Source organism: Cajanus cajan, chromosome 4 (assembly GCF_000230855.2).
Source record: "Cajanus cajan strain Asha chromosome 4, NIPB_CcT2T_4, whole genome shotgun sequence".
Lineage (NCBI taxonomy): Eukaryota > Viridiplantae > Streptophyta > Magnoliopsida > Fabales > Fabaceae > Cajanus > Cajanus cajan.
This window is the reverse complement of record NC_138520.1, coordinates 4,737,739-4,750,372: the sequence shown is the minus strand read 5'-3', so window position 1 is coordinate 4,750,372 and position 12,634 is coordinate 4,737,739. Positions and strand designations below refer to the sequence as shown.

The window sequence follows — 12,634 nt, the reverse complement described above, 5'->3', positions numbered from 1 at the left end:
CGTATTTTATATCAAATTTTAGGGATGGCAAAACGGGCCAGCCCGGCCCGTTTTGGCCCGGCCCGCCATTGGCCCACCAAAAACGGGGCGGGCTAGCCCGGCCCGCCAATGTAAAATGGGCTGGAGATGCTGGCCCGCCCCGCCTAAGGGCTGGCTGGCGGGCTGGCGGGCCAGCCCGCTTATAAAAATAAAAAATAAAAAAAAATGGAAAAAAAATATTTTATGGTCAAATAAAAAAAAAAATTGCTACAAATAAATAAATATAATCATATGAAATTAAAAATGCATACATATTGTACTTAATATATGTTCAACAAAAACAAATTACAAACTTAAAACAAAATCAAATAGAAATTAATCCATTTACACCAAAATCAAAACCAAATTATAAACTTACAAATTATTTATAAACTAAATTTTTTGATAGTCCACAAAACAAATTTAAATACAATTAATTAACTTTAAATTTTTATTTTAAGAATATTAGAAGCTCTCTTGAAAGAAGTTATCTCTACTTTTTTTCTTAATCATCTTCATCCTCATCTTCTACATCAAAATAAAATAAACATAAAAATAATTAAATTAAAAAAAAAAATATGCGGGCTGGTGGGTTGTGGCGGGCCGACCCGCTATTTGGCCCGGCGGGTTGGCGGGCTTGGCAGGTTGAAATGATTGGCCCGGCCCGCCAATTTTTGGCGGGCCAACGGGCCGGCCCGCGGGCCATGGCCCACTTTGCCATCCCTATCAAATTTTAATGATTAAATTATTGAATTAAAAATTCTTAATACATAAATTAATTTTACAAATTTTTTAAAAAAAATATATAAAAACTATTTAATATTTTATTATATAAATTTAAATCAATGTATAAAATATTCTTATGATTATCCATCAATTTGAATTAATGAAATAAAATACCAAATAATTTTCAAAAATTTTAAAGATTTGTATATTTGATCTATGTATTAAAATATTTTAATTTAACAGTTCAATCGTAAAAATTTAACATAAAATATAAGTTATTGAATGGAGTAAGTCTAGATAGATTTACTCTTGAAAATAATGAATCCATCCTTTCTCTTTCTCTCTCTATATAATAATAAGTATATTGTGTGATAATGTTCTTAAGAATTTATCTTTGACAAGAATTTTTATACACTTTTCTTCAATGAGAGTTTTTAGATATTTTTAAACTTTTTATCCATTTCAATTTTTTTTCCTATCATATTTATATATTATTAATACAAATGTAATATTTCTAAAACAAATTATGAATAATTAAAAATAATTTTGTATCATTATATAATTTATCTACCATAAATTTCAAATATAATTATATGTTCAAAATTTTTATTTATACAATTTTTAAGCATAATATAATTTATATATCTAAACATAATATTTATTTTTATATAATTTATTATAAAATTTAATTATATATATATATAAATATTTTGTTCAATACACAAATTAAAATACTAATAACATTACAAATTAAAAAACTTTACCTAAATTAAATTGTCATTAATGTTTATAAATTTAAACAAAAGTATTTTTAAAGATATTTGTTTACAAGAGCACTAGTTTTTCTTTATAAGAACACTTGAAGAATTTTTTTTACCATTTTTTTTTAATTTATCATTGTAACGATCTACTTGATCGCTGTATTTACTACAATCCAACAACAACTAAGTGAAAATACAAGTATCAAATATTTGCTTAGGATATCATGTAACAAGTAGGTAAATCTCATATAAATAGTCATATATATGTAAGAAATAAAATAATTGTTCCTAAACATATATACACACTTCATACGAAGTAAATAACTACTATATATAAATAAACTTAGTCATTGGTCAAACATTTGTACAATATCTAGTTACCTCGGGGTAGCAACATCCAAAAGACAACTACCTCTTGCGTGACTCGCCACAAAACAACATAACTTAGCCTGTTATCATGTCCTACTTTCATATCAAGTATGATCATAACAAAATCTCAAACCATAAGAAAAAACATAGGATAAACTTGTGAAACAGGAATAACGTCAAAGCAACAACAATTCAACATACAACTTATCATCGTACATTATTACAACTTAAACATCATTCAACTTACATCTTAACCACCCAACAACATAACATTATGTTAGCTTACATCTTTACAACTTAACCATTTATCAATATGTATACAAACTTTCAACTTAACAACAATAATAAACATAATATCCAGCATATACATCATCACATACAACATCAAATTACACCTATCTATATTGTTAACCTATCATTTCATCACACATTTCCAGCAACTTAGCATCATAAAATTCTTATAACTTACACGTCAACCAACTTACACCATTCAACTTTTAACACTTTATAATATATGCAACATATTCATAAAACTTTCTTTCACGATGACAATATAACTATTATCATACATCATCCATCATATAGTTCATATATCTTTATTTGAACTATAAGACAACTTAAAACATCATACAATATGTATCAGCATACAACTTATCAAAATCAACTATCATATAATGACAACCTTCACATAACATAACACAATTGAGGTTTTAATAATCCAATCAAACTCACCATTATCTCATATGAAAGCTAAAAATGTTATTTATAACTCTTTTGATGACTTCAAATTCTAGACCTCCTTTTGCCTAAATTTTGATAGCTTGACCTTTACTCACTAAAAAGGTCATAACTAAAGTTCTATAACTCTTTTTAGGTGATTTTGTAACACCCCGAATTTTTCTACTAATACAATGAATAATTATTATTTATTTTTGTATTTATGAAGATTATTTTCTTATAATTATTTTGATTAATTAAATGGGTTTGATTGAAGTTTTAAAGGATTTTAATAATAATCATTTATGAAAATTATTTTGTATAATATTATTAATTATGATATTTTGTTATAATTATTATTTGAAGAAAATCATGTTTTAAATTGTTTTGATATTTTATTTTAATTTGACATATATATATATATATATATATGTTATTTATTTATTTATTAATTAACAATCCTGGATTTTTGTAGCTCTGGAACGGGCCGTTCCACTTTGGGAACGGGCCGTTCCAAATCAAGCATGCATGGGTAAAATTTTAACCCAGAACGGGCCGTTCCACTTTGGGAACGGGCCGTGCCGGATGTGTTTTTAAAGGACAAAGTCTTGATTCAGAACAGGCCGTTCTGGTTTAGAACGGGCCGTTCTGGGAGAGATTTTTGTACATGTTCTATGTGCTCAGAACGGGCCGTTCCACCTTGAAACGGGCCGTTCTGGTTTTGGAACGGGCCGTTCTTGAAGAGGTTTTTAGACATGTTTTATTTGTCCAGAACGGGCCGTTCTAGGTTCGGAACAGGCCGTTCTGGCCGCGACCTGATGCTTATAAATAGAACGTTTTTCACTCTCTAAAACTCATTTTTCATTTTCTAATCTTCTTCCTCCTTTCTCTCTGAAGACGAAGGGGAACCTAGAGGGGGCGTCCAACAAGATTCGGCTCCTGCTTATCGAGGTAAGGGGGGAGTGAGAAACCTCGTTCTGGGTGTGGGATTGTATGCTGGGTAGTGGGATTGACCCCCAATCCTGTGTTTGTTGCATTTTTTGTATGCTTATGTATGAGGAGTTTTTTCCAATTGTATCTGTTTTGCCTATTGTTTTCTTATATGTAATTAATCGTATGAATTGAGATTTCTATGGGTTCTTATGGGAAACCCTAAGGGAATGCATTGATAATTGTAAGAGGCAAATTTTAAATGTTTTCTGTTTTACCTTCTGAGTTTTCTGTTGTGTTTCTTGATATTTGTTGAGTGTAAATATGTATATAATCTTGAAAATAAACAAGTTTTGATATGAATTAGAGTGCTCTGTGGGTTCCTGTGGGAACCCTATGAGAAACAGACAAAATATGAATGTTTTCTGTTTTGCTTTCTGATTGTTCTGATGTATTCCTTGTTGAATGAGATGTATAAATATGTGTTTATTTTTGAAAATAGATCAGTTTTGATATGATTTTGAGTGCTCTGTAGACACTATGTGAATATGATGAGATGATGTGAAAAATGATGATTATGTGAATATGATGAGATGATGTGAAAAGTGATGACTATGTGAATATGATGAGATGATGTGAAAAGTGATGATGAGACATGATAATGTGATATGGGAATGAGAAATGATAATGAGATATGAGAATGCATAGAGTCTTGAATGACATGCATCATTTGCATAAGTGTTTTAAGGGTACGATATGGAATACACCGCCAGAGAAGGCCCCCTAGTGTAAAAGCTTTGAGGATTAGTCCTTGGGGATAGCTCGGTTTGGAAGTCCCAGTCTCACCCATTGTGTGCATGGGATGTATCTTGCGCGACTTAGCTATCCCGACGAGACTCTGGTAGTATATCCTTCTAGTGAGAGTGCGCAGAGGGTGTGACCCCGCATGTACTCCTAGACTACTCTTCGTGTATTGCTAGCGGCAATATGCCATGTGATGTTTTACTGGTGCCACATGCATGATAATATGTAGTCCGTGTCCATGCATATGCATTCTTAATGTTATATGATAAAGTGATGGTTTATTTCTTGGATGAGTGTGATGTTATTATTAATTTATCTATGTTATACTTATTTTGTTTGTGTTTGGCTATTCGACATATATTTCTACACTGTGAGCCAGAGTGAGATGTTTCTCACTCCCTTTTCTCGTGTTGTTCTGTTTTGACTGTTATACAGGTGATCATCAGCGTGAGGCTGAGGATGTTGGTGATGAAGCTTAGGCTTCTATGTTGGGTTTTTCTCTGATAGGACATGTGACATCGGGACATAGATAGAATTAGTTTAAAGATGTTCTTATTAAATTATTTTACAAAATTCAGTTTTATTTCTTTGTAATTTTACCGGCATGTTATTTGGATTAAGTTTATGAATGTGAACTCTTTACCCTTACGTAGCTGGAAATTTGATTTTTAATGATGAAAATTTTTATATTTTTTATAATTACGGTATATGTATGTTGGGGTAGAGGGTGTCACAGATTTTGAAGCCATTGACAAGCTAACATCTAGGGTTACAACTTTCATGAAAATCACAAAAGCAAATTTGGCCATCTACTTACTTAAACGAGTCAATCTTTTGATTAAGCGAGGTCAGCTTAATTACTAAAAGCAATCAACAACTCACTTTGAGTGATCAAAATTCGCTCAAAGCACTTAAAACTTGCTTGGAGAGACCCAAGTTAAAAAGCATCTCTAACTAACTACCTAGGCTCGCTTGGAGCAACCCCACGGGCGTTCTAAGCGACTTAAACTCAAAAAACAAGCACGATTTTGAGAAAAACCAGCAATCTCAAGAACAACTTCAAACTATCTCAACCCAAACCCAAAACATGCATGCAACTCTGAGTCTTACAGTTATAACAACATGCAACTCATAAAATTAAAGAAACTGAGACATGCATCAACAATACATCAATTTGTCATCATCAAACCTCCTATTCTTCACCAAGAACACAACACCCACCCCAAGAAAAATCAAGCATACCGACAACACAATTTCACCATTAAAAACAACGTGCATTTCAATCAAGACAATCACAAAGCTTCCCTTACCTCTTGCTTATCCACACGAAAAGAAGAGTGGAGAAGTTGCGAGCTCCAACCGACTTTACATCACTTCTCACTTGGGATTATTGGCTTTGGGCCTTGAATCATAAGTCCCACAAGATGAATCAATTGTTAGAAGTAGAGAAAGAAAAATTTCAAGAGGATAGGGAAAGAAGAATCTAACTTCCCCTTCTAAAAACTTTTCTCAAGATATAAGTCTCCCCTCAAGAAATCTTAGAAAAATAATTCTTCTAAGACTAAACTCACTTGTCCACATAGAACTTCAACATACATCTAAACTAGTACTTGAAAACATGAGTATTACAATTATCAATTATTTGTCATCAAAGATTTTTCTCATCGTGCTTTTGTTTTAGCGCATTTGATCCGATTTTTATTTTTGTTGTATCGGACAACATCTAGTTACTCTTCTATTTACTTGGGCTAAACGACCATTTTAGAGCACTTTTACAAACTATTTATCAAAATGGGGTTGTTTTGAAACATATTACACCTTTGGGGCTGTTTTCTACGGTGTCGCTATGGCCCATAGCGACACCTATGACACGTGGCAATTTTGTAACTCCAGCGAAGCCATGAAAGCCATATTGATAATGTCGCTATAGCCTATAGCGACACAAAACAGCTCCACTAAAGTCGCTATAGCCTACAGCGCCAAATATTTAATATAAAAAAAATAATTTTACTATAAGTAAATAATTTTTAAAAAAATAATTTGTGAAAGTGGCGCTATGGCCTATAGCGACACTGTGTCGCTATGGGCCATAGCGCCACCCAGTTAAAAATTAAAAATGATAAAAAGAGAAAAAAAAAATATAACATAAAGAAAAAAATAGAAAAGATAATTATATAAATATAGATTTATATGAAAATCAGAAAATAAATTAAAATCTGGAAAAAATTAATTAAGTTAATAATTTAAAAAAATAAAAAATAAAAAATTCAAAAGAAGTGGCAGTGTCCATAGCGACATTGTTTTTAATTTTTTTTTTAACTTTTTTTAATTACGCATTTTTCGTTTAATATTTTTTAATTAATATATAAAAAAATTATTAATACACTTAAACAATAAAAAGAAATAAAATTACCTGAATCATAAATATATAAAATAAAATTTATATTAAACAAATATATATAAATAAAAAAAGTTAAAAAAAGTGGCGTTGTGGCCTATAGCGACACTGTGTCGCTATAGGCCATAGCGCCACCCAATTAAAAATTAAAAATAATAAAAAGAGAAAAAAAATATATATATATATATAACATAAAGAAAAAAATAGAAAAGATAATTATATAAATATAAATTTATATGAAAATCAGAAAATAAATTAAAATCTAGAAAAAATTAATTAAGTTAATAATTTAAAAAAATAAAAAATAAAAAATAAAAAATTCAAAAGAAGTGGCAGTGTCCATAGCGACACTACTTTTAATTTTTTTTTCATTTTTTTTAATTACGCATTTTTCGTTTAATATTTTTTAATTAACATATAAAGAAATTATTAAATATTTAAATATATATTTAATTCGTAATATAAATATTTAAAGGAAAAAAAAATATAAAATAAACAAATTATAGAAAAAATAAGTTTATAAATAGAAATTAATATTAATTGATTATATAAAAGAAATTATTTTTAAAATTAATTTAGTTAATATTTAAAAAAATAAAAAAATAAAAAACCTACAAACATAGTGGTGTGGTTGCCCATAGCGACACCACTTTTTGATTTTTTTTAATTTTTTTTAATTACGTTTTTTAAAGGAAAAAATATATATTACGTTTAATTACGTTTTTGTAGCCCAGTTTATTTTAAAATTTAATTATATTATATTAAACGAATTATATATAAATACTGAAAATGCAAGGCGCTATGGCCCATAGCGACACAGTGTCGCTATGGGCCGTAGCGCCTCTCTTAAAAATTACATAAAAATTTATTTTATAATTACATTTTTAAAAAACTTAATTTTATTTTTATAAATATATAATAAATAACTCAGTTTATTATTTTTATTTTACATTTCTATTATTTTCATTTTTTTTTCTTAGAGGGTGTCGCTATGGGCTACATCATTTTTGTTAGTCCATCAACTGTGTTGGCCCAGCCTATAGCGACACTGATGTGGCTCATTCCAGCCCACCCTAGACCAAAAAAAAATTTGTCACGTGTCATAGGTGTCGCTATGGGTCATAGCGACACCGTAGAAAACAGCCCCAAATGTGTAATATGTTTCAAAACAACCCTATTTTGATAAATAATTTGTAAAAATGCTCTAAAATGGTCGTTTAGCCATTTACTTGCATATTCTTCTACCTTGTCTTACACTTATTTTGTTTAACTTTGTTACTCCCATTTTGTTTAACTTTGTTACTCCTATGGGAGTAAGAAATAAGAATATTTATGTTGGTTTGTTTGTTTTGTGCTATTTCTTACCTGAAAAAGTCGTGGTTGTGAATTTTTCATCAATTTTGGCAAAAACACAATGGTGTATAAATGCAATGGAACGTATATAAGGTCATTTGAGTTCAATTTTTATGCATATATTTGTTCGCTCATGGTAAACCAATTCATGATTTTATTCCTAATCAATTCCACATACATGATATTACTAATATTGTAACTAAATCTTTCCGACATCATTTTTTTTTATGTTAGCAATATGAAGCACGAAAAAAATATATAAGAAGGAGGATTGATTGATGTTTAAAATAAAAAAACCAAAAAAATATGAAGATTTATGGGACCAAAAGTAAATGTGAATTATATATTATAATAAAAACTAAAAGATTATTTGAACCTTTTATTTAATTTATATTCATTATAAAAGAGATAAATTTCAGTAGTCACTTTTTTTAGTTTCTATTTTTTATTAGATAATTATATTTTTAAAATTTCAAATTATTCTATATAATTATTTATTTTCAAAATTTAATTTTTTATAACTATTTTAATATATAAAAATAATAAATATAAAGAGTCATGAAATATTTATTTTTTTTACTGGTTAAAAATTAGACTAGTTTTCTCTGCATAATGGTATTTGTTTGTTGACTCACGGGAATAGGCAATAGCGAAGACGAGCACGTGACGTGGTTCAGTTGAGAAAACATCACGGTGGTGTGTGAATTCGAATTGGATCCACCGCAGCGCAACCTCATAACTTCTGCTTATCGCATCTTCCACTAAACCATGGACCTCGATCCTCGTCAATACGAAAACGTTGTATGTCTCCATTTCTCTTCTTACTGTTACCACCCCACTGTCTGCTTTTATATTTTTGTGTTTTCATGAATTTCTTTTCTGCCATGTTTATAGATAGTGCTATTGCGTTGTCAATTTTTCGTATCCTCATCCTATCTTAGGCCACTAATATCTCTGCTCCTTTCCTTTCTTAACTAATTTTCGTCATAGTGTTATTTCCCTCTCGAACACGTAGCTCTTCTTGATTGAGGACTTGACTAGAATGGAGACCCTAATTGGCCACTGGATATTAACAATATTGTTGTTGCGATTAAAAATTTCTTACTCTTAGCCAAACCCTTGAACCGTGTTGCAAATATTTCAATTATTTCTTTTCTGAAAGATATTTCCCACCCAACCCTAATTTCCGATGCCAAAATATTGAACAGAATTACAATTTCCCCCCTTCATTTTTATTTTTGAAAGAGTACATAATTGAGTTGATAATCGAGATTGAACCCTTGTTAGTACACTCTGTTTGGTTTCTTCTAATTGTATTGATTATCTTGCCATAATTAATGAGGTTAACAATATTTTTTTTTGGCCACTTGAATTTACAGGCTATAAATGATAATGACATCCACAATATTGTTCTGTCATATCTTATACATAATTGCTATAAAGAATCAGTGGAATCATTCATTGCTTGCACTGGGACGAAGCAGCCCGTGGATTATTTGGAGGACATGGACAAAAGGAAAAGTAGGTTTGTGGTTATTTTTAGGTGTACAAGATGAACTCAATTCCTTTTGTTGCTTCCTAATTCTTAGATAAGCGAATTTGGACCTAATTCAATCCTAGAAAACTAGCTTGTAAGGTGAAGATTGCTTTCACCACTTGTATACTCTATTTTAGTCATATCTCACTAGTCAATATGAGATTTAGGTTTTTTCTAGGAGTTCTGATACCGTCTTAGATAAGTGAGTTTGAGTCTAATTCAATCTTATAAAGTTAATTTTGTAAGGTTGAGTTAGGACAAAACTCACGTACTAAGATTGGTTGTATTTTATTTGCTTGCTTAGTCTAGGAAGTTTAGCATACACCTAATGATTGTTCATAACCATTCTTGAAAATTACATACTCTAAAAATGCACGTTGGAATACTCAACCCTGACTTGAAGGATGCTGAACCATTGCTTGCTTTAATAGTACTTGAAATATCTGCTGCTCTTTGAAATGACAGCAGACTTTTCTCTTAAAACACATTTCAGTTGTGGTTATACTTTTTTCTTTCGAATCATTTTTACTTTGTTAAGAATCAACTGGGCTTCTCTTGATATTTTAATATTTCCTCCCCCACAGTCTGTGGGGCAGAGCTGCCGAGGGTGTTGGGAAATGCTCCGGACACCTATGAAGTTAATATCCTTTTTATTGATCCTATTATAATTAGTGAAGACCTTCTTGATGGTAAGTATCATTTGTCTGTAGGAATCTTTCACTTTGCACTAGAGGGTAATGCACTCAAGGCAATTGAGCTTACTGAACAGCTGGCACAGGATATTCTAGAGAACAATAAGGATTTGCAGTTTGATCTACTAAGCCTTCATTTTGTTGAACTTGTCTGCTCTAGGAAATGGTGAGCTGATATTATTTTTTTCTCTGAGAGAAAATGTTGTAAACTTCCTGCTTTCATAGAATCTCGTTTTATTGGCAGCACAGAAGCTTTGGAGTTTGCTCAGACCAAGTTGAGCCCTTTCGGAAAGGAGCACAAATATATGGAAAAGCTTGAAGTATGTATTTTTGCATAGGTTTTTTATGATGTGTTTGTTTGTTTGTGCATGCTTAAGATTGAATAAATATGAAGCTGCCAATGTTGCAGGACTTTATGGCCCTTCTTGCTTATAAGGAGCCAGAAAAATCCCCAATGTTTCATCTCCTTAGCTTAGAGTATCGGCAACAGGTTGCAGATAGTTTGAATCGAGCTATTCTTGGTTGGTTAACTTGATATCTTCATGTTTCTTTTTAAGTTCAATATATTGGTTGCAAATCATTATGCTTTTTCCTATCCAAGTTAAATATATAATTTTTTTCCCCTGTGGATGATGGGTAATTGCCAGCACACTTGAGTCTTCCCAGTTACACAGCAATGGAGAAGCTAATACAGCAGGCTACGGTTGTAAGACAATGCTTAAGTCAAGAAGCTGGCAAGGTATTGGGTGTAGCTTATGTAATTTAAGATTTGATGCAAATTTCTGTCTAACTTAGACAACATTGGACTTAAGCATTTTAGCACAGGTGTAGAAGGAGATGTAGTTACTATATTAAGAAATTATAGTGTTCAAGCTGATTCTTTCATTACTCTTTGTAGGATGGGCCTCCGCCATTTTCCTTAAAGGATTTTCTCAAAAGTTGATGGAAACAGTAAAAGATCGAAAGCCAAGTGGGGAATGAAGCACATTTACCTTAAGCCTTTCTTGTCACATTGGATTGGTGTATGGTTTTGACATAGGAGTAAAGTTTTTCTGAATGCCTTTTCATCTCTAAATTCTTCGTTGCCAAGCTATCTTGATCATTTTGGTCTTGCTGCACTTTTGTGAGGCATGAGTAATCCATGAGTGACCATGGCGAAAAATGCAATTACCGGATTGAGATGATCCTTCATGTCCAAGGCAATTGACCTCATTTGTGGCCTGATGTCAACTGCCCTAATTTCCCTAACTTAGGACATTTTCAATCTATTACAAGGTTGGGCAGACAAAATTAAGCATCATAATTTCTCTTAATTTTGATTATTTTCAATCCATTGTGAGGTTGAGCAGCCAAAACCAAGGATATATATTATATTGTTTTAATATTTGATGTAAAATTCATCTGGCATCTTTTGGTTACATGTATGTGGATATGATAGGTAGATTGAAGACTATTTTAGTCTGTGTGACTTCTATTTCTTTTGTCAGTTTGGAAGTATCAGCGTTTTGGTATATATCAAAACGTTGGGTGTGTAGAAAACGCATATCTGAATTAAATTTGTAGTTGTTTTTTTATGAATTTTTAATTTTATTTTAGTATCATTCTTATTATTTTGGTGGGGGAGCCTATCAATGTTAAATCACTTGATGCTGATAACTATTCCACTCATGCCAAAAAGACGCAAATTTTCTCAAAACACCACAGGCAGTTCAAATGCCTCCCAGTAAAGCAACCTCAAACCCTCTGCTCACTGTTTTAAGTATGTCGCTCAGACCATTAATTAAATTACGATTATAGGGTGGTGGCAATGTTGATGCATGCAATGAGAACTTTGGTCTCGCAATATCATTATAGAATATTGACGCAACTTTGCACGTCGTGTCAGACTTGGCCTTATAATTATTGTTTTTATTTTTATTTTATTTACGCGTAAGAAAATATAAAGAACAGAATAAAAAAGGGAACTAAAGCTTAACAAACAAAGTGCATATAGCATCAGCTAAAATAAAAGGAAGGAGAGCTGATGGATGTAGTTATAAGACTAATTTGAGAAGCAAATTTAGCTCTTTCTTTTGCTGATCAATTTGTTACAAAGTTGCATTGTCTTAGAGTATCTTTGAAGGAGAGGTCTTAAGAGAGGTTCACAAGAGATTGTATAGTAGTAGTAAAGATGCTATCATGTGAATGATAAAACATCAATACCACTGGAGATGAAGGTAAGTAAAAGTGTTGAGTTTATCTCGCATATGATTTGGTTTCTTTAGATACTTTGACCAAAATATATGACATAAAACTTAGTGGTGGTAATAGTTGAGAAACTACAACTACC

At 31.2% G+C, this 12,634-nt stretch overlaps 1 protein-coding gene across 2 annotated transcripts; it reads left to right on the top strand.

Moving 5' to 3' along the window:
- The first annotated feature begins 8,703 nt into the window (after positions 1–8,703).
- Positions 8,704–11,883, top strand: LOC109802151 (LisH and RanBPM domains containing protein). 2 transcript variants are annotated; one of them, XM_020363383.3, is made up of 7 exons: positions 8,704–8,877; positions 9,456–9,597; positions 10,324–10,471; positions 10,550–10,625; positions 10,700–10,826; positions 10,953–11,044; positions 11,204–11,883. In XM_020363383.3, exons 1-7 carry the CDS (start codon positions 8,845–8,847, stop codon positions 11,246–11,248), a joined length of 663 nt encoding a protein of 220 aa, XP_020218972.1. In that variant the 5' UTR covers positions 8,704–8,844; the 3' UTR covers positions 11,249–11,883. The 2 variants fall into 2 exon arrangements, with proteins under 2 accessions (XP_020218972.1, XP_020218973.1); XM_020363384.3 differs by having other exon boundaries at positions 8,707–8,877; positions 10,715–10,826.
- Positions 11,884–12,634: the final 751 nt, after the last annotated feature.

What these genes read in the sequence shown, in the direction of transcription:
- LOC109802151 (XM_020363383.3), top strand. Translation starts at nt 8,845, where the DNA reads ATGGACCTCGATCCTCGTCAATACGAAAACGTT. An exon ending in GGACATGGACAAAAGGAAAA is followed by an intron (nt 9,598 to 10,323) that starts GTAGGTTTGTGG and finishes ATTTGTCTGTAG; the next exon opens with GAATCTTTCACTTTGCACTA. An exon ending in TTTGAATCGAGCTATTCTTG is followed by an intron (nt 10,827 to 10,952) that starts GTTGGTTAACTT and finishes GGTAATTGCCAG; the next exon opens with CACACTTGAGTCTTCCCAGT.